The 22,767-nt window shown below is 39.3% G+C and overlaps 1 protein-coding gene across 1 annotated transcript in view; it reads right to left on the bottom strand.

Annotated features, from left to right (window-relative positions):
- Window positions 1–4,128: 4,128 nt before the first annotated feature.
- The window catches only part of LOC121387070, a 24,800-nt gene continuing 6,161 nt past the window's right edge, over window positions 4,129–22,767 (bottom strand). Inside the window, exons 2-4 of the mRNA XM_041518081.1 lie at window positions 8,013–8,068; window positions 7,599–7,767; window positions 4,129–4,726 (exon numbers count right to left, since the gene is read on the bottom strand). Of these exons, the coding sequence (XP_041374015.1) occupies window positions 4,362–4,726; window positions 7,599–7,767; window positions 8,013–8,068 (590 nt within the window). The 3' untranslated portion in view covers window positions 4,129–4,361. The remainder of the gene's footprint in view (window positions 4,727–7,598; window positions 7,768–8,012; window positions 8,069–22,767) is intronic.

Genomic DNA, 22,767 nt, shown 5'->3' with positions numbered 1-22,767 from the left:
CCCAATGCAGGATTGTTTAAAGCAACAGAAATATTCATGTTGACAGACTTGACACTAGTTAGCAAGTTATATACACAGAAATCTCTAACAAATAAAGAGCCGATTAAATACATCTAGTAGCATGACCGTATTGAATACCAGTAAGTACTACAAACACCATAACAAAACAGTACGTACATGTGTATATGTTCATTTACATTTGCAGTTAGTTTACAAACCGGCTTCGGTGGCGCAGTGGTTAAGCCATCGGACTACAGGCTGGTAGGTACAGGGTTCGCAGCCCGGAACCGGCTCCAACCCAGAGCGAGTTCTTAATGGCTCAGTGGGTAGGTGTAAGGCCACTACACCCTCTTCTCTCTCACTAACCTCTAACCAACTAACAACTAATCCACTGTCCTGGACAGACAGCCAAGATAGCTGAGGAGTGTGCCCAGGACAGTGTGCTTGAACCTTAATTGGAGATAAGCACGAAAATAAGTTTAAATGAATGAGTTAGTTTATAAATTCAACAGATACAAGGTTACTCCATCTGACAATTATCTATAAACACAGACCCACAATCAACTCGATATATTTTGATATTGAAAACTGATTTAGATATTGTCTGCTGATTCTATCAGTAACACGGTTTCTAATTTAGCCAAAAAAGACAAGACTGCACGTTCTAGTATCGACAGCAACAATTTCCAAATACTTGTTTCCTGGTGTGATTCTGTGTGCGATTTTGATTGTTAGTGCACATTTATAAATGATAGTGTTTTTTAATGTATGCATTTATGCATGTGTACATTCAACATACAACTTCTTCTTTTTTTAATTTGGAAGAATGCATATGTGCGATAACATTTTAAAGACTGGCTGCTCCTAGGTAATGACCAGGTCATACCATCCAATACCATACCATCTCATGGTTGAATCAATCACTATGTGACGTACAAGTTAACATGAAATTGACTTGTCTGTGACGCACAAGTCAACTGTAAGCGCTAGGGCCGTACATAGGGTTTAGTCGTAATAAGGCATTTAAATTTATTTTAAAACTGTTTTCTTAAGATATGTAAAAAAACAGAATACGACATCTGTGTCCATTAGATACCATTTATCTTTAAAATTGTTGTTTAAAAACGTATCCAACTCGCTTTCGCTTGTTAGATTCGTTTTTAAACAACCCACTGTAAGATAAACAATATCTAACAGCTGCTCATGTAGTATTCTCTATATCTCATTATGAACTTTACAGGAACAATATTTCAAAATGTTCGGTAACCGGAAGTACATTTTCATGATTGTTGCCTAGATAACTTATTGTTTGATTTCTGGAATAATATTTGTATAATCAGTGAGTTACCTAAACCTACATGTAACACACTTTTACTATGGTTCTATACTACATTTACATTCCAAATGTCCCAATTCAGTTTAGAATGTAACATAACCACAAAGCAAACTGAACAGCAGTTCCACAATAGAAAATCGCTTTACATGGAAATGAAAAGCCTGAAAATGATGACGTTATTTTATTTTCACGGGATAAAGGTAACTAGTTTAACATGATCATATATCACGAAGGTTTGAAATATGGCCTTTGATATACCAGTCCAGGAAAATGTACAGCTGGATCAAGAGTTACCTGCAACACCGAACCGCCAAAGTAAAACTGACTTCACCACTGACTATAAGTCCGGGATCAGAGGTTCGCAGGATTAAATATATAAAACTGAAAAGCATGAAAATGATGATGCATTAGAAAGAGTTCAGAAATATCTTTCACCAGATATAGTTGAAGCATCGATGACGGCCAACCATGAAACAAACAAACATGGCCTTGATGATACAAAAAATGCAAGTAATTTTTTTTAAATTTTTGAGAAAAGTATTACCCATATGGTTAAAAATATATTGGTACATATCAAAGTGATATGTCCCAATAGAACGCCAACTAGGAAGTATCAGTTCGTGACGTCATAGACTGGTGCACTACAACCTTACAGGAACGTCAACTTAATGAGTCGAGATATAAATTAAGATCAATTATGGATAATAAATAGGAAAGTAAACTCGCTATCATTTTGTGTCATGTTTATGTCCCTCATGAAATAATTTCCATTGTCACTTGCCAAAGCTCATGACAACTGAAAATTATTTCACTCGGGATATGAACATGATACGAAATGGAAACGTGCTTAAGACCCTATAAATATGGCCTGCCAGAAATCATCTTTGCACGCCAAGTTACCATTCTGTTGAGAATGAATGAATTAATAACACTCCGGCACAAAAATACACATCGGCTATTCGGTGCCAGAAAGGGTAAATACTGTAGATCCTGAAAATAATGTGTCCTTAAATTAATGCGCGTGACGGTGGGCAGACTAAACTGTGACATGAAATTAATGCGAGTGGCCTCCCTTTGAATCATCACCTTTCCTAACACCACACGTCTTCAATGAGATCAACTCACTAACATGTCTGTGGACACATCAGTTAACCTGTTGAGTCCCTATTGTTTTTGGCATATTTTTGCGGCAATAATTTATGTAATGTGTATAGTTACCTAAATCTGGCTAAACATTAGCATGCAGGTACCATTTCAACTGTACACCAACACAGTTGCAGGGAACTTGAACAGTAAAAACAAAGAAAAGATCGACCACAATATTAGTGTGCTAAAACCCATTCACGCTCGATGGATCATGTCGGCTTTTGACAGGGTGGCCAAAGACCCTGCAATCACAACACATGGCTGGCAGCTTGCTGGACTATTGGGCCATGAGTCTGTTTTGTCTATGATGAATTGTATTCCAGTTGTTTTATAAATTTATTAGAATTTAATCTTTGTTTTAATAGCGTGTGACACATAACTTGCTGAACTATTCGACAATTAGTCAATGACAGGCTGATAGTGACAGGGTTCGCAGCCCAATACCGGCTCCAACCCAGAGCGAGTCCTTAAGGGCTCAATGGGTAGGTGTAAGGCCACTATACGCTCTTCTTTCTCACTAACCACTAACCAACTAACAACTAATCCACTGTCCTGGACAGACAGCCCAGATAGCTGGTGTGTGTGCCCAGGACAGCGTGTTTGGACCTTAATTGGATATAAGCATGAAAATAAGTTAAAATGAAATGAAATGGATTGTTTTAGTTCTGTTTAAAAAAAGGGGGAGTGTATCTTTTAATAACATGGGACACATATACAAATGCGAAATATTATTAATGCGAATAACATAAACTCGCATTTTTCGCAATAACATTATGATCGCATTAATTTCAGGATCTACAGTATATGGAAATACCACCATTCTGTATAGCATACTGCATGCAATATACTGTAGCTTAGCTTGTGAAGAGGGCTGGAACTAAGACACCACAAGGTGAGGCCAGGGTTTGGAATAGTGTGTGGAAAATTAGGACCACAGATATATATTTTACAGCATTACAAAATTCAAATACAACTGAATCGTGAGCTTAGTCTCAGTTAAGTAGAAGATGAGCTGATTGAACATACATCTGTCTGTTGTAAACTTACTGGGATCGATCCCTGTCGGTGTTCAAGCCGGTGCACCACGACTGGTGTATCAAAGGCTGTGGTATGTGCTATTCTGTCGGCGGGATGGTGCATATAAAAGATCCCTTGCTACTAATGAAAAAATGTAGCGGGTTTCCTTTCTAAGACTATTTGTCAAAATTACCAAGTGTTTGACGTCCAATAGCCGATGATTAATACATCAATGTGCTCTAGTGGTGTCATTAAACAAAACAAAAACAAACAAACTTGTAAAATTAGTTGCAATTTTGGGGGTAATGGTAGCAGTTGAATGCAATTTGTTGGTAATTTTAGCAGGCTAATTTTTATTTCACCGCTAGATCTAAAAAATGGACGGCTTTTCACATTTTGCAGGATCATATTTCAAGCCCTGCAGGGTTGACTACAATTTAAAAAGTTTTGTTTTGTTTAACGACACCACTAGAGCACACTGATTTATTAATCATCGGCTATTGGATGTTAAACATTTGGTCATTCTGACATACTAGTGTAGTCATAGAGAGGAAACTCACACCATTTTAATTTATTTTTTTCATTAGTCGCAAGGGATCTTTTATAAATACCATCCTACAGGCAGGATAGCACATACCACGGCCTCTGATATACCAGTTGTGGTGCACTGGCTGGAACGAGAAATAGACCCAATGGTCCCACCAGCGAGGATCGATCCTAGACTGACTGCACATCAAGTGAGCGCTTTAGCAGTGGGCTACAGGTACGTCCACCCTCTTGTGTTCACGAAGACCGTATTCTCCGTTCCTCCCTCTCGACTAACACCCCCTCATCCTCCAGATTTTCAACGTAGTACTGATGTTCACGAAGACCGTATTCTCCGTTCCTCCCTCTCGACTAACACCCCCTCATCCTCCAGATTTTCAACGTAGTACTGATGTTCCCTCAAATAGTTCTTCACCTTCTCGGGCACGGGCAGATTGTCAATGTGGTCCCTGCGAACCCAACGCAAGATCAGAAACCTGCACATGTGCTGCAGGGAGGGCACTTTGAGGAAACGAGACACGGGGTATAAAAGTTGGATTGCGACTGGCGGTGAACCAGGAATCAGTGGACGAAGGAAATAGAGGAACTGTCCCGTGTGTGAAAACTCGACGGCTTGTTCGATGAATTTACGGATCGTCGACGTTCCGTGGGACTCAGGCTGTGAGAAGAAACTGAACACACCTGGAAAGAATGAAAGAATGAAAAAATGAATGAATGAATGAATGAATGTTTAACGACACCCCAGCACAAAAATACACATCAGTTATTGGGTGTCACAAAAGGTACATGTAAGTATAAGAAAATGAAAATAATATTTATATAATTATGTACAACCACAGTGTTTGCCTGGAAATAATATAATATTAATCTTCGTACACATGAAGTTTTGGTCATCCCAGTTTTTGCAGTACCAAAATGTATTTTTCATCATTCCAAAAACGCATATTCGTCTTAGAAGTAATTGTTATTGTGGCAAGCTCTAGTTATTTTCAGACAAACTTTCCCTGTTCAAACATCACAGACTTTGGTGTCTCTCTGTTATAACCTACTCCAATAAAATATAAAGATAAAGACTTTTTGACTGTTCTGATCACATGACATATTTGGTGCTAAATACTGGTACTACTAGTCTTGTCTGTGGCTTTTACCGGAGATTGTTGACACAATAAAAATAAAATATAACTTTTATTGTGTGCATCAAACAATCAAATAAATACTGGTATGGGACTTAATAGAGGCTGTTAAAAATAACTATTAAACAACGCAATGGTAAGGTTTTGAAACCTAGATTGACCAACAAGTTTTTATTAATATCGTATTTCCGTACATGCCAATATTTTGTTGTATTCATGACACCACTATGATACTGATCCTGGCTAGTGACTATGATTTTTTAAAACACTATTTGACAAATGCCGATTTTTAAATGTTTTTATAAGTTAAATTTTGATTCCTTTCTTTTTTTATTTTGCTCTCCCCCCCACCCCACCCCCCACCCCCCAGTAGTGATGACATCACATGGGACCGATTGATAATTTTATTTTCCCCAACCCCTGGAAGTAAGGGATCTTTTTAATATGCACCATCCCACAAACAGGATAGCACATACCACGGCCTTTGATATACCAGACATGGTGCACTGACTGGAACGAGTAATAGCCCAATATAGGCCCACCGACATGGATCCATCAAGCAAGCCCTTTACCGTTGCAATACATTCTGCCCCGTTTGATGAGCAAAGTTTACATAAATATATGTGTTGTATCCGCCAACTCCCACTTGGGTGTGGTTTGTGTGGGTGTGAACATGATCAAAAATGCACCCAAAATCATGCAGTTTGGACACATTATGATGAAAGTAAGACAATCATTTAACTGAAAAATATTTAAAATAAGTCCTCTTTATAATTATGACCCTTTTCGTAATTTCCTTGAGACTAAAAATACCTGTATCTTTCTTTATTTTTAGGATGGGTATTTAGGATGCCATGGCTGGTATGCATAAATTTCAGCTGAAGATTCACAAATAACTGGTCTTCTACCAATATTGTACAACGTAATTCAGATATTTCCACCATTATGGTGCTCTATCCTTGTATAATTATATGCATCACAATTCAGATATTTAATTTTCACCTTTATGATGCTCTAATCTGGTGTAATTCTCCACACTGTAACTCAGATATTTAATTTCCACCTATGTGGTGCTCTATTCTAGTGTAATTTTCTACACTGTAACTCAGATATTTAATTTCCACCTTTGTGGTGCTCCATCCTAGTGTATATGTAATTCTGTACACTGTAACTCAGATATTTAATTTCCACCTTTGTGGTGCTCTATCCTAGTGTAATGTTCTACACTGTAACTCAGATATTTAATTTCCACCTTTGTGGTGCTCCATCCTAGTGTATATGTAATTCTGTACACTGTAACTCAGATATTTAAGTTCCACCTTTGTGGTGCTCCATCCTAGTGTTATTTTCTACACTGTAACTCAGATATTTAATTTCCACCTTTGTGGTGCTCCATCCTAGTGTAATTCTGTACATTGTAACTCAGATATTTAATTTCCACCTTTGTGGTGCTCCATCCTAGTGTACATGTATATGTAATTCTCTACACTGTAACTCAGATATTTAATTTCCACCTTTGTGGTGCTCCATCCTAGTGTAATTCTGTACACTGTAACTCAGATATTTAATTTCCACCTTTGTGGTGCTCCAACCTAGTGTAATTATCTACATTGTAACTCAGATATTTAATTTCCACCTTTGTGGTGCTCCATCCTAATGTGTATGCAATTCTCTACACTGTAACTCAGATATTTAATTTCCACCTTTGTGGTGCTCCATCCTAATGTGTATGCAATTCTCCACACTGTAACTCAGATATTTAATTTCCACCTTTGTGGTGCTCCATCGTAGTGTAATTCTGTACATTGTAACTTGCATATTTAATGTTTCTCTGTACACTGTGACTTGGATATTTAATGTTGCTCTGTACATCGTAACTTGGATATTTAATGTTGCTTTGTACACTGTGACTTGGATATTTAATGTTGATCTGTACACTGTAACTTGGACCGGCCTCGGTGGCGTCGTGGTAGGCCATCGGTCTACAGGCTGGTAGGTACTGGGTTCGGATCCCAGTCGAGGCATGGGATTTTTAATCCAGATACCGACTCCAAACCCTGAGTGAGTGCTCCGCAAGGCTCAATGGGTAGGTGTAAACCACTTGCACCGACCAGGGATCCATAACTGGTTCAACAAAGACCATGGTTTGTGCTATCCTGCCTGTGGGAAGCACAAATAAAAGATCCCTTGCTGCTAATCGGAAAAGTAGCCCATGTAGTGGCGACAGCGGGTTTCCTCTCAAAATCTGTGTGGTCCTTAACAATATGTCTGACGCCATGTAACCGTAAATAAAATGTGTTGAGTGCGTCGTTAAATAAAACATTTCTTTCTTTCTTTCTGCAACTTGGATATTTAATGTTGCTCTATCTTAATGTAAATATTGTACACTATACTAGTAACAAGAGATATTTAACTTCCACCTTTGTGGTGCTCTATCCTCGTGTGACACACGGTTCCCATACACTTGAAGGACAGGCTAAGGATGTAGTTCTCACTGGAACTGTCTCGGACCAGAAACGACCCATCGGGCTTCGTCATCAACATGGACTGAGCCTCGCTGTAACTGAGAGGTCCCCAGTACCAGCCACACTGAAAACATAAATATACGTAAGGAATACACAACATGGACTGAGTCTCGCTGTAACTGAGAGGTCCCCAGTACCAGCAACACTGAAAAAAAATATACATGTAAGGAATACACAACATGGACTGAGCCTCGCTGTAACTATATATATATATATATACACATGTATATAATTTTTATTTAAAAAAAAACAAAACCTGATATTAGTTAAGATTGTAGTTGATTTTTTGTAAAAGTTCATTTTACTTACATCTTTTAGCTGTGACATGCTCTCCATAAAGGCTTCATGGTAGTCTGAGGTAGTAACTGAAATGAGAAAAACAACAACAAAATTACTAAAAGGAAAGGAGTACCAGTATGTGTTTAGCACCATCTCCATCAGTGCTCAAATTTAATGATGGCCATGCATGGCAATTTTCCTGAGTCCCTACTCAAATGCCCCAATGCCCTGCAAATTAACGATGCACTCAACACATTTTATTTACAGTTATATGGCATCAGACATATGATTAAGGACCACACATATATAGAGAGAGGAAACCTGCCGTTGCCACTTCATGGGCTACTCTTTTTCGATTAGCAGCAAGGGATCGTGAATAAACGAACCATTGGTTAAATATCAAAAATTGAATCGAAACTATAAAACCTGAATCATCCCATCCCTGACTCTAACCCAATAACAGTCAATTAGAAGTTAAAATCTCCAATGACGATACCTTCCTGCCAAACGTCGGTGCTCATTTCGATGTCGATCAGTCAGAATAGGTCCAACATATGGTCGTTGAGCACGCAGCACAGTATTGGGCTAGTAATTAACTACTATTGCCATGCCCGACGGCTAGTGAAAAAATATGTTGTCAAATGATGCATTTAAGTCTGTTTAATAAATATAAATATCCTTCCCCACCCACAAACCACAATCTTGAGTTGTTTTAAGCTCTGTCTCTGTCTTTAGGTGAAATATCCAATTATTACTATTAGTAAAACTGTATTGTGGTAAAGTAAAGTAGGGCTAGTGAATTTTAAATTGTGGCTAGTAATTGTTTTTAATTACTGATCCCATGGTTAGTGGATTTTATAAAAATTCTAGAAGTCCTGACTCCCTGACTCCGTGGATGAGAGTAATGTTTGCAGTCATTCACCGCAGACAGTCTTTCTGTGATCCCTTAATTCTTTGCATAGGTATATTTAATGTTTTAGAATTACATGTATGTAGTGATCTCTGAAACTTGTATAGCAAATCAGGGCCGTAGTTAGCGCGGAGGCAAGAGGCCCAATGTTTTCACTGGTTTTACTGGTATGTAACCTCCCTGAAATGGCTGCAAAATGATATTTCAGAGCCTCTAGATTTCAATTTTTTTTTTTTTTTTTTTTTTTTTGGGGGGGGGGGGGGGGGGGGGATGCCCCCAGACCCCTTAGTGTCTTGCACCTTCCATGCTCATTCATTCAAATTCATCTGTACCCAAACACAAAAAATCCTAGCTATTGGCCTGCAAATAATGATGTGATGATACTCAACAAAATGTCGTCAGACTGGCCAACAAATTTGAAAGATTCAGTTTGTTATGATATTTGCACAAATAGCTAAATGTAGCAAACAATCTCAACAGGGTGAGTCACTGATTTGCTTTGAACTCTTACTATAGATATAAAAATATTTATTTGGCATGTTTGTTTCCGTATCAGATTCAAGGGAGGGACATATCCCAGTGGTAAAGCGCTCACTTGATACACGGTCTGTTTGGGATCGATCCCCATCAGTGGGCCCATTGGGCTATTTCTCATTTCAACGTGTGCACCACAACTGGTATTATATCAGTTTGTGGTATGTGCTGTCCTGTCTGTTGGAAAGTGAATACAAGATCCCTTGCTGCTAATGGAAAAATGTAACAGGTTTCCTCTCTAAGACTATATGTCAAAATTATCAAATGTTTGACATCCAATAGCCCATGAATAATAAATCAATGTGCTCTAATGGTGTCGTTAAACAAAACAAACTAACTATTACCTTCATGTATAAAAAAAAATTACTTGTCTCACACATTTCTTTACTGCTTCCACCTTTCCAATATTAACCAAGAATGTAATTACTGGTATAACTAGATTAATGCAGAGTTGAAAATTAGCAGTCGTCTGGTCGCCTTTTATTGGCTAAGGGTGACTAAGAATTTTACAAAGGTAGTCCGTTGGGTGACCAAACCGCCACTCTCGAGGAAATCATTTACCGGGGATGTCACCCGTCTTGCATCGTCACAGAGTTTATTCCATTCCTCTTGCATCGCCACAAAGAGGACTGCTACTATCAGACTAGTTTACTAAAGCACGCGCAAGTTCTACCTTTAGCCTCTTTGTATTGGATTATTTTCTACTTAAGAGACAATACAAGTCAAGCAGCATACCTTGGCTGTTGTAGCATTTTGCCTTCACCCCGTATTAAAAAATGAAATTTAATATGTATAATTTAATGGTACTTTAACCAGAGTTCGACAAATCCGCTAGCCCGACGCCCTGGCTAGTGGTTTTTAAGTTCGGGCTAGTTAGAAACGCAAAACCACTAGCCCCTGCGGGCTAGTGGTTTCCCCCCTCCTCTCGTCATCGCTCGATCGTGGGTTTTTTGTTTTCTTTCTTTCTTTTTCTCTCGGCTGAAATTTCGTTTAATAAATTTGATTGTGACGTTTGTCATCGAATAATATCAACAACGCAATCAGTATATAATAATAATCCACTTGAGCTAGGTCTGCAAACTGCAGTAACATGCTATCTCTACATCGTCACAGTTACAGCATGCATTGTTTACCTTTCCCTTTCAAGTTTCTGGCACAGGAAATGGCCTCAGATTACAGTTATCTTCCCATTTGGTTGTCCAAAATCGGGAAGTTTCACCGCGCAAGTAGTCTGCTGTTTGACTGTGATTATTTCATGGCAGACAGCTATGAAGTGGCAACTGTTTGACTGAAGTGACAGGGGATAGCATGTAGTTTGTAAACATGTGTAACTTGTTGACATTGAAGACTTGTTTGTGGTAATTCCGGCCCATGCAAAAGTAGTGCTTTTTGTGTAAAATGGGTGTACTCCGGCCTGGTTTAGAGGGTGTGTCTGTTTAAACCAATATGCTGGGAGAAAGAGCTGGACAACAGGGGTTGTCCTTTTCAGGGTATGTGTCCCCCATGCAGGCAAAGGTACATACAAAACTTCACGGGCCTGCTGATATTAATAAAAATGTTATAGCCACTAAGGCTATATAGAAACATATAGCGAAATTAATTGTGGTCTGAGGCCAAATAAAGTCTAATGACATGCGTGTTTTGATTGGTTAGACACGTCACGTGGTCGTTAATCTCGCACATGTTTTAGGCTAAGAACTTGGAAATCATCAATCGCGACGACAGGTTAATCTCAATCAAGTAAACCCCAGCCATGCTTTGAATTTCAGTGTTTGTTTTATTTACCTATTGTTTTTTAATTTAACACTTCGCTAACATGTGGTTATCGGCAATCAGGAAAACAATTTACTTTAATGGTAACCGCATATGCAATGACTCGGCTTGGCCTATTACGTGTATCGGTTTGGATAAAACGTCATAGCTGCCGATACAAGATAATACCTTTTTTGTTCATCAATTAACAACGGATTAGATGTCGCCGTTATATTCTTTTGATATCAGTCTGACACGGAATAATGCCCTGTATATGGCATCACCGTTCCTGCGACACTGTCGTACCCTCATTTAAATTTAATTATTTTGATCTTGTTTTTAGATACCAACCAAGAGTTTGCTCAATTAATTTTCCCCGGGGGGGGGGGGGGGGGGGGGGGGGGGGGGGGGGGGGGGGGGGGGGGGGGGTCAAAAACAAAAACGGGACAATGACGATGGATCACACTTGACAAAAGACAAAACGTACGGCACGACAAAAACCTGAAAGTTACAACATGATTTAAGTGTTTGTTTTATTTTACTGTTATACTCGTAAATGTGTAATGTTACAAAAATTATATAAAAATCCAGTTATAATTGACCAGGAGTTTGGGCTAGTGCTTTATCTTGGTGGGCTAGTGGTTTTCACAAACCCACTAGCCCTGTGGCTAGTGACTTTTCAAAATATTTGTCATACTCTGCTTTAACCTTTTTATTTATAATTATTTCTTTTCTTTCTTTTTCTTTTATTTGAGTTGGTAATGGTTTAAAACGTAACAACATGTTTTTATATGAATTTTAACTTTATTCATTATGAAGTTAAATGCAAATTCATCGGTTTTCTTTTGATGCAAACGGACTTTATACTGTGAGCACATGGTCATTATTCAACAAAAAACATGCTAGTTTTGATTTTTGCTGTGCTGTTAAATTTCAGTGTGATACTTAGAGGGCTAGTTGAATTTGAGAAGGACCAGTAAGATTTTTTATGAACTGGCCCTGCTGGCGACCATGGTTTGCATGTTAATTTTGAAACCTATTAAAGGAATTTGCCAAGTTTAAGAGAGAAATGTTTTATTTAACGGCACACTCAACACATTTTATTTAAGGTTATATGGCGTCAGGCATATGGTTAAGGACCACACAGATACTGGGAGAGGAAACCTGCTGTCGCCACGTCATGGGCTACTCTTTTCGATTAGCCACAAGGGATCTTTTATATGCACCATCCACAGACAGGGTAGTACATACCACAGCCTTTGATATACTAGTCTTGATGCACTGGCTGGAATGAGAAATAACCCAATGGGCCCACTGACAGGGATCAATCTCAGACAACCTCGCATCAAGCGAGCGCTTTACTACTGGGCTATATCCCGCCCTTTTGCCAAGTTTAAGGTCATAATGACAGAAGTTTTAAAAATTAAATTCATGTCGGCAATACTAGATGATATACATTCATGAATTACTTGCCATCAGGCATATGCAGTCAACATAATTATGTGTACTTTCCACAGTTGATATGAGTGTTGAGCAATGGAAATTGCTGCTCAAAGCAGGGCTCTGAATTTGTGTCCCACAGCAATTTTGTAAAGAACTGCCAATGGTGAAACAGCCCACCGACAGCAATTTTGAACTCGCCTTTGACAATTTGTTTTTTTCTTTTCAAAGTGACATTTACAGCAAATAAACATGACTGAAAGGTTATTTTGCTGTATGTTAAATACTGGCAGATAATATACATCAGGTGTATAGAGTTTGTCATTGTTGAGGAGCTGTACCGACAGCATTTTTGTGCCGTGGGTGATGATCTCTACAAACGACAATTAATATCTCAAAGATGGCAATTGCCGTCGGTGCCATCGTTACGTTCGAGATACAGTGATAATGCAAATTGTAGGCCTATGTATACATATATATACATATATATATACATATATATATATATATATATATATATATATATACATATATATACACATATATACAACAGACCAAGTGAATTACACAATGGAAAATGTACGAAGGGGTGTAGATTCCCGTAGGGGCAAGCTAATTATCTTTCATGAATCTACACCTCTGAGTGCATTCTCCAACTTAATCGATTATTCATTAAAACAAATTACGTCATTGCTAAATTAACTTCTATTTTATCTTTTTTAATGAAAATATTGGTTAAAATGGCCAAGAATATTTACAAAAATAAAACCCCAAACCAAGTGATAATTTCGGACCTATAACCTGAACGATTCGGTCAGGAAATCCTTGGTAGTGGATGGCTGGCATTAAGCATGATGCACATGGTTAACGTGTGTAATCTCCGATATCTGATTTAATTTTCAACAATCTTTGCTGTGTTCCGTAGAATATATTACTATCACTGGTATCAGATTTACAACACTTAAAATACATGTTTATTTGATGATGCAGATGTTTAGCCTCGTGGGCTAAACCACTGTTGGCTAAACCGGTGTACATACTTGTTTACAATGAATACGTTCTGTCAGTAGTGGGTTCAAATCCCTGACCTGAATGCATAAAAAGTTCAAATTGCATTGTTTCACAGGTGTTGATTCTTGAAAAATAATCTACACCTAGAACAATAGTGTGATGTCACTGGTATGGATTAAATGTAGTTATTTAAAAAAATTTTTTTTAACAAAAATTGTCAACTCCAGGGCATTTAGTAATGTATGTAAGTACAAAATGTATATAAAATGTACATGTATACACACACACATGCTTATTTATATATACAAATTTCATAATTTCTTGTTTTTTCTGGAAGTATTCTATAAAATGAAGATTGGTTATAAATTTATAAAAATTTCATTCCTACCCAATATAAAAAGAAAAATATATTAAATATACTTTATTACCCCAGCGGTCACTCATAACAGGGAAAATATTTTCCATATTTTCTCAGTGAGAAATATTCTGCATTGGTTTAACAATACTATTGAACAATTTGACGCTTACAAACCAATGACTTTGTCGGTACTAAATATGACGTCATTACAATTTGACAAACCCAAAATAACGTCATGTAATTTAAAGACTTTGCGTTTACGGGTCTCTGTTTTTGGTGTTAAATTAATAACAAAATGACATTTTAATGCAATTCATTATAGAGTTTGAAGCAGAGTAAAGAGAACTTGTGTGTTTTTTAATTATCTATGAACGTGATTAAATTACACCGTTATAGTAATTCTCAGAACAGTGCGTAATTAGTGGTTTACATCATTTCTATACAGGTTGGCCTTCGTGCATGTGCGTGGGAAATAAAGGTTTTTAGAAGAAAAAAATAGCTGAGGTAATAAATAGAATAACAAACTCGGTTCCAGTTATTATCAAATTTATGTCCCTCGTGAAATAATTTTCATTTGTCACTCGTTAAAGCTCGTGACAACTGAAAATTATTTCACTCGGGACATAAATTTGATAATAACTGGTAACTCGTTTATTATCCTCTATATACATGTACATGTACACTCACACACACACATACACTTATTTGCATTCATGTACAAACCTATGTACACACGCACATACACACCCACACACATACCTTTATTTATATTCATGTACATACCTATGTACATACATGTACACACACACTTATTTATACACATGTACATATGTACACACACACACATACATTTATATACAAATTTCATAATTTCTTCTTTTTTCTGTATTTCCAAAATGAAGATTGGTTATGCATTTTTTTTAATGTTTATCCTACCCAAATTAAAAAGAAAAATACATGTATAAATATAAGCATTTATTATGCAAAATAATTGAGCAAAACCAACACATAAATAAATAAATAAATAAATAAATAAAGCAAAATATATATATATATATTTTAAAGCTCTTTAAACTTGAAACTGAACCCCACTGTTGGTTTAAGTGCTTATTAGTCATTTCATGCGGTGATTAAGTAACGACTTTGTGAAACTGACACACGCACTGGTAGAGACTTCGTGGATATCTCAGTGTGACATTTTCATGTCTGTCCGTTTGATATTTACGATCTCAATGTGTGATATTCGCTATCTCGGCGTGTGATATTTGCTATCTCTGCGTGTGATATTTACACCTGCCCACAACCGGGAATACACACCACGCTCTCTCAGATTCTGGTATTGACACAACATGTTTCACAGACTACTAAGACATACATAAGACACTCGTGTAAATTGCAACCGACTTTGTGACATCACGAAATGAACATTTAACAGCTGAAACAAGACATTGGAGCTTCTACAGTACCCAAACCAATATTAAAGTAAAACACTAACGACACCACTAGAGCATATTGATTTATTAATCATCGGCTATTGGATATGTCAAATATTTGGTAATTTTTACATTTAGTGTAAGAGAGGAAACCTGCTACATTTTTACATTAGTAGCAAGGGATCTTTTATATGCATTATCCCAGACAGGACAGCACATACCACAGCCTTTAATATATCAGTCACGGTGCACTGGCTCGAACGAGAAATAGCCAAATGGGCCAACTGACAGTTAAAAGTTTGTTTTTGTTTAACAACACCACTAGAGCATATTGATTTATTAATCGTTAAATAGATGTCAAACATTTGGTAACTGATGTATAGTCTTACAGAAGAAACCCACTACACTTTTCCATTAGTGGCAAAGGAACCTTTTATATGCACCATCTCACAGATAGGGTAGTACATACCACAGCCTTTGATTTACATATATATGTGTATATCAGTTGTGGTGCACTGGTTGGAATGAAAAATAGCCAAATGGACCAACTGACGGTTAAAAAGTTTGTTTTTGTTTATCGACACCACTAGAGCACATTGATTTATTAATCATGTGCTAAATAATAGATGTCAAATATTGGATAATTCTGACAATTTGTTTTAGAGAGGAAACCTGCAAATTTGTTTCCATTAGTAGCAAGGGACTTTTATATGCACCATCTCACAGACAGGGTAGTACATAACACAGCCTTTGATATACATGAATGTATCATTTGTGGTTCACTGGCTGGAACGAGAAATAGCCAAATGGGCCAACTGACAGTTAAAAAGTTTGGTTTTGTTTTAACGACACCACTAGAGCACATTGATTTATTAATCAAGTGCTAATAGATGTCAAATATTTGGTAATTCTGACATTTAGTCTAAGAGAGGAAATGTGCTACATCTCTCCATTAGTAGCAAATGATCTTTTATATTCACCATCCCACAGACAGGATAGCACAGTATACATCTACCTTGGCCTTTGATATATCAGTCATGATACACTGGTTGGAACGAGAAATAGCCCCATGGGCCCACCGACAGGGATCGATCCTAAACCAACTACACATATCAGTCGTGATACACTGGTTGGAACAAGAAATAGCCCCATGGGCCCACCGACAGGGATCGATCCTAAACCAATTGCACATATCAGTCGTGATACACTGGCTGGAATGAGAAATAGACCGATGGGCCCACCGAGAGGGATCGATCCTAAACCAACTACACATATCAGTTGTGATACACTGGTTGTAATGAGAAATAGTCCCATGGGCCCACCGACACGGATCGATCCTAAACCAACTACACATATCAGTCGTGATACACTGGTTGGAACAAGAAATAGCCCCATGGGCCCACCGACAGGGATCGATCCTAAACCAATTGCACATATCAGTCGTGATACACTGGCTGGAATGAGAAATAGACCGATGGGCCCACCGAGAGGGATCGATCCTAAACCAACTACACATATCAGTTGTGATACACTGGTTGGAATGAGAAATAGTCCCATGGGCCCACCGACAGGGATCAATCCTAAACCAACTGCACATTATCAGTCGTGATACACTGGTTGGAATGATAAATAGCCCAATGGACCCACCGACAGGGATCGATCCTAAACCAACTGCACATTATCAGTCGTGATACACTGGTTGGAATGAGAAATAGCCCAATGGACCCACCGACAGGGATCGATCCTAAACCAACTGCACATTATCAGTCGTGATACACTGGTTGGAATGAGAAATAGCCCAATGGGCCCACAGATCGATCCTAAACCAACTGCACATATCAGTCGTGATACACTGGTTGGAATGAGAAATAGCCCCATGGGCCCACCGCCAGGGAGCGATCCTAAACCAACTGCACATATCAGTCGTGATACACTGGCTGGAATGAGAAATAGCCCCATGGGCCCACCGACAGGGATCGATCCTAAACCAACTGCACATTATCAGTCGTGATACACTGGTTGGAATGAGAAATAGCCCCATGGGCCCACCGCCAGGGAGCGATCCTAAACCAACTGCACATATCAGTCGTGATACACTGGTTGGAATGAGAAATAGCCCCATGGGCCCACCGCCAGGGAGCGATCCTAAACCAACTGCACATATCAGTCGTGATACACTGGTTGGAACAAGAAATAGCCCCATGGACCCACCGACAGGGATCGATCCTAAACCAACTGCACATTATCAGTCGTGATACACTGGTTGGAATGAGAAATAGCCCCATGGGCCCACCGCCAGGGAGCGATCCTAAACCAACTGCACATATCAGTCGTGATACACTGGTTGGAATGAGAAATAGCCCCATGGGCCCACCGACAAGGATCGATCCTAAACCAACTGCACATTATCAGTCGTGATACACTGGTTGGAATGAGAAATAGCCCCATGGGCCCACCGCCAGGGAGCGATCCTAAACCAACTGCACATATCAGTCGTGATACACTGGTTGGAATGAGAAATAGCCCCATGGGCCCACCGCCAGGGAGCGATCCTAAACCAACTGCACATATCAGTCGTGATACACTGGTTGGAATGAGAAATAGCCCCATGGGCCCACCGCCAGGGAGCGATCCTAAACCAACTGCACATATCAGGAGAGCGCTTTCCCACCAAGCTACGTCTCGCCCCTGTCGTCACAAAAAGAACATGCTTCTACTGATCAACTAAAACACACTTTGGAGTTTGTACAGTATACAAACCAACATTAAAGTCAACTAAAGTTTGTTTAAAGTTTGTTTTGTTTAAAGGAGACCACTAGAGCACATTTATTAATCACCAGCTACTGGATGTAAAAAAAATGTGGTCATTTTGACATATCGTATTATAGAAAGGAAACCCGCAACATTTTTGTCCATTAGCATAGCAAGGGATGTTTTATAAAATTATATGCACCATTCCACAGACAGGATAGCACATACCACAGCCTTTGATATACCAGTCGTGGCGCACTGGCTGGAGAACTAGATAAAGTCAACCAGGCATAGTCACTCAGTGTTTCATGGTAGTCTGTGTAGATGATGTCACCAGATTACTGGCTTTTATTTCTAAAATTTGACTTCAGACTTTGGGAATTTTAGCGTCATTTCAAAAAAAAAAAAAATGGGAACATTCTGTTTCATTAAAAAAATAATATTGTATTAAGCGAAGTTAAAATAAATTATTTGTTCAAAAGTAAAAAAAAAAACCCAGCATGGTTTCTGCAGAGGGTAAAACAGGTATGGCACTATATACCCAAAACAATTTTCAGATTTGTTTTTTTTTAGTTAACTTTTGACAAAATTAATTACTTTTTTATCATAACTGTATGCTGTTCTTAACCCTAACCCTAAAGTTAACTCATTATCTTTCTGGGGGAGCCCCCCCCCCCCCCCCCCCCCCCCCCCCCCCCCCCCATACCTCCTATTGACTGTGATTGCATTCAACTCCAAAGACCGGCCTGAGTGGCATCACGGTTACGCCATCGGTCTACAGGCTGGTAGGTACTGGGTTCGAATCCCAGTCGAGGCATCGGATTTTTAATCCAGATACCGACTCCAAACCCTGAGTGAATGCTCCGCAAGGCTTAATGGGTAGGTGTAAACCACTTACACCAACCAGTGATCCATAACTGGTTCAACAAAGACCATGGTTTGTGCTATCCTGTCTGTGGGATGCGCAAATAAAAGATCCCTTGCTGCTAATCGGAAAGAGTAGCCCATGAAGTGGCGACAGCGGGTTTCCTCTCAAAATCTGTGTTGTCCTTAACCATATGTCTGACACCATATAACCGTAAATAAAATGTGTTGAGTGTGTCGTTAAATAAAACATTTCTTTCTTCTTTTTTTCAATTCCATAGCGCCATACCAAAAAATTCACTGCCCAGAAAATGGGAATTATTCACATTCAGACTGGGGGTTTTTAATCTAAAATTGGGAATAAAAAAAACGGCAAAGCATTTGGGTAATGGTGGTGAATCGTGGGTTATTGGAATCTAAAAACATAGGTGACAGAGCTCTGCCGTATAAAGTGTAATTTAAGTAACTTTTCAAAATTACAAAAGACAACAAAGGTTCGAGCCCTAAGATGGATAAACATATGGGAAACCAATAGCTCCCCCACCCCCACCCACCCCCACCCACCCCCATCCTCCTCCCACACACTCCAAGCCTTGTTTTGATTAACATAGTCCACCATTTGAGAATCTTGATTTATTAAGAATCTGCTAAACTGGATGTCAAACATTTGATAATTCTGACTTTTTCATTTGCAGCATTTTCCCCGACAGACAGAACAACACATACCATAGACTTCAATACACTAGTCATGCTAGTCTAATAGGGACGGGGATAAAAGAAGAAGAAAATGGGTCCACCATGGGGGTTTGATCCTACAACCAAATTACCTGAGGCGAGTGCCCTACAAACTGAGCTACACGTATGCATGTGTAGATTCCAGTTCCCTCTATCTGGGCCTGTTCTACATAGCCCAGTGGTAAAGCGCTCGCTTGATGCGCAGTCGGTATAAGATCGATCCTCGCCGGTGGGCCGATTGGGCTATTTCTCATTCCAGCCAGTGCACCACAAATGGTATATCAAAGGCCGTGGTATGTACTACCCTGTTTGTGCGATGGTGCATATAAAAGAACCCTTGCTGCTAATCGAAAATAGCCCATGAAGTGGTGACAGCGGGTTTCCTCCCTCAATATCTGTGTGGTCATTAACCATGTCTGATGTCATATACCCATACATAAAATGTGTTGAGTGCATTGTTAAATAAAACATTTCCTTCCTTGTTCCACATAAGGGGCCATGATTTAGCTCAGTCGGTTCAGTGCTCGCTTCAGGTGCTTGCGTCACAGGATTGAACCACCTCGGTGGATACATTCATCTGTTTGGATTGGGGTTTTCCTTCCAATCAGTGAACCACAACTGGACAAAGTCTGTGGTATGTGCTTTCTTGTCTGTGGGAAAGTGCATATAAAAGATCCCTTGCCGCATTAGTAAAAATGTTGCGGATTTCCTCTGATGACTACATGTAAGAATTACAAAATGTTTGACATCCAATAACTGATGATTAATTAATCAATGTGCTCCAGTGGTGTTGTTAAAACAGAACAAACTTTGTTATTGGTAAGTTACACTGCTTTGGGAAGTGAATAACACAGAGCACTACCAAACATGGAATTAAGCAGTCTTGTATTCCCAAACATCCTGTGGCAGAATGGACTGTATATCTTATCTATAAACAAAGTTGGTTGGATACCATGACACTCAAGATGGCTAGATCTATCAATCTTTGTGAGGCAGTGGTTCGAGGTTGTACTATAACAAATAAAATCCTGCAGGCGACCATGTTAACGTTTGTGTTTAAAAACACTATATATATATACAATATATCAACCAAACTATGACCCATAAATATCAGTATTACAACCCCTACCTCAAAGTATATACTACTCAAAAGAATTTAAGGGTCAGACGATATTTTCGACATTATTTTCTGAATGTCAATTATATTAGCTAGACCATAATGTCACGCATGGTATTGTTCCATTTTGACGAAAGTGGGTCTAAGCAACCCATAAATGAATTAAAATCCACTGTCATTGACACTGTCGACTAGTTCTAATGGCGAAAACATGCTTACATTTGCACGTAAATTAGGGCGAAAGCGAAAGGTCTGCTAAGTGCCGATAACTTGGTTTTTCACTAAGCGCTTCATTTGCACGCTTTGCTTGTGTATTCCATGTTCCCAATGCTGAATTTCCATATAATTGGAGCTTGCGTTCGTGTACAGTGCACACTCCAAATTCGACAATGGTACGACGTCAACTGACTATCAAATATCGAGGAAGGGCTATTGCTTGGCTTCAGGATGGCAATACGCAAAGAAATGTTGCTCTGAGACTTGGTGTCAGTCAGAGTGTCGTTGGCCGACTGTGGCAACGGTACCAAGCAACGAATTCTGTTCGAAATCGTCCACGTTCGGGAAGACCCCGAAGCACTACAAATAGAGAGGACCGCTACATCACCAATATGGCTCTACGTCAACGCACAACCACTGCACGCCGATTACGTGACAATCTGCGGACTGCGACTGGAACTCGAGTGTCTGATCAAACCATACGCAATCGTCTGAGAGCCAATAATCTATGTTGTCGTCGCCAGGCTGTTCGACCACCACTCCTACCATGTCAAAGAACGGCCAGATGTCACTGGTGCACGCTTCATCTGCGGTGGCAACGTGTTCAGTGGGGTCGAGTGATGTTCACTGATGAGTCCAGGTTTAGTCTCCAGTTCAACGATGGTCGGGTTCATGTCTACAGACGTCCTGGGGAGCGCTTCGCTGACGTTAACGTTAGACAATGTCACCGGTTCGGTGGTGGCAGCATCATGGTGTGGGGCGGCATCTCTATCCACCACAGGACCCCCCTCTATGTGGTGGATGGCAATCTGAATGGAATCTGCTATCTGAATGAGATTATCCGGCCGTTGGTTCTCCCAGGCCTTCAGCAGATTGGCGGCGGGGCAGTTCTGCAGGATGACAATTCCAGACCCCACCGCGCCAGGGTGGTAACGGACTTTCTCAGACAACAAGGTATAGCCAGGATGGATTGGCCAGCATATTCGCCTGACTTGGCACCAATAGAGAAGCCTGGGACGAATTAGGCAGGAGAGTTCGGGATAACCATGCCCCTCCGGCCAACCTTCATGATCTGGGTCAACTTCTTATGGCAGAGTGGCAGGCCATTCCCCAAGAGTTCTTCAGACGTCTGATCAACAGCATGAGGCAACGATGTGTCGAGTGTATTCGCGCCAGGGGTGGATTCACACACTATTAAACGAATGTTCTAATGTGTAAAATCCATGTTTGACAACCTTCAACTTTGACAGCATGTCATGTGACTAACTTGTATACAGTGACGTTTATTTGTGTTTTTTTGTAAATATGGAACAATAAATTAAATTTTTGGTGTAGTTTACATCATCAATCTAATACACTCTGAAAATTATTTGGTTACAAATTTTTGACCCTTAAATTCTTTTGAGTAGTATATTAACTGAAGAAAATGGTATCTTTCATGGCTCATTTTCGGCATAACCAGATGTTTTTACAACACCCCTAGTTTCGCACAAAATCTGAGTACTTTTTTTGACATGTACCTCATACATGTTCCAAGCACAAGGCTACTTGACACAGTGGTACTAGATGTAATAAAATTGCATGCATTTTTAGCCCAGATGAAACCAACACACTCACATTTATAACCAATCACAGGACTTGTGGTGTTAACTTCTTTATCAAAA

Source organism: Gigantopelta aegis, chromosome 13 (genome assembly GCF_016097555.1).
Source record: "Gigantopelta aegis isolate Gae_Host chromosome 13, Gae_host_genome, whole genome shotgun sequence".
Taxonomy (NCBI): Eukaryota; Metazoa; Mollusca; class Gastropoda; order Neomphalida; family Peltospiridae; genus Gigantopelta; species Gigantopelta aegis.
Note: the sequence above shows the minus strand (reverse complement) of the source record. Positions and strands in the feature narration are given on the sequence as shown.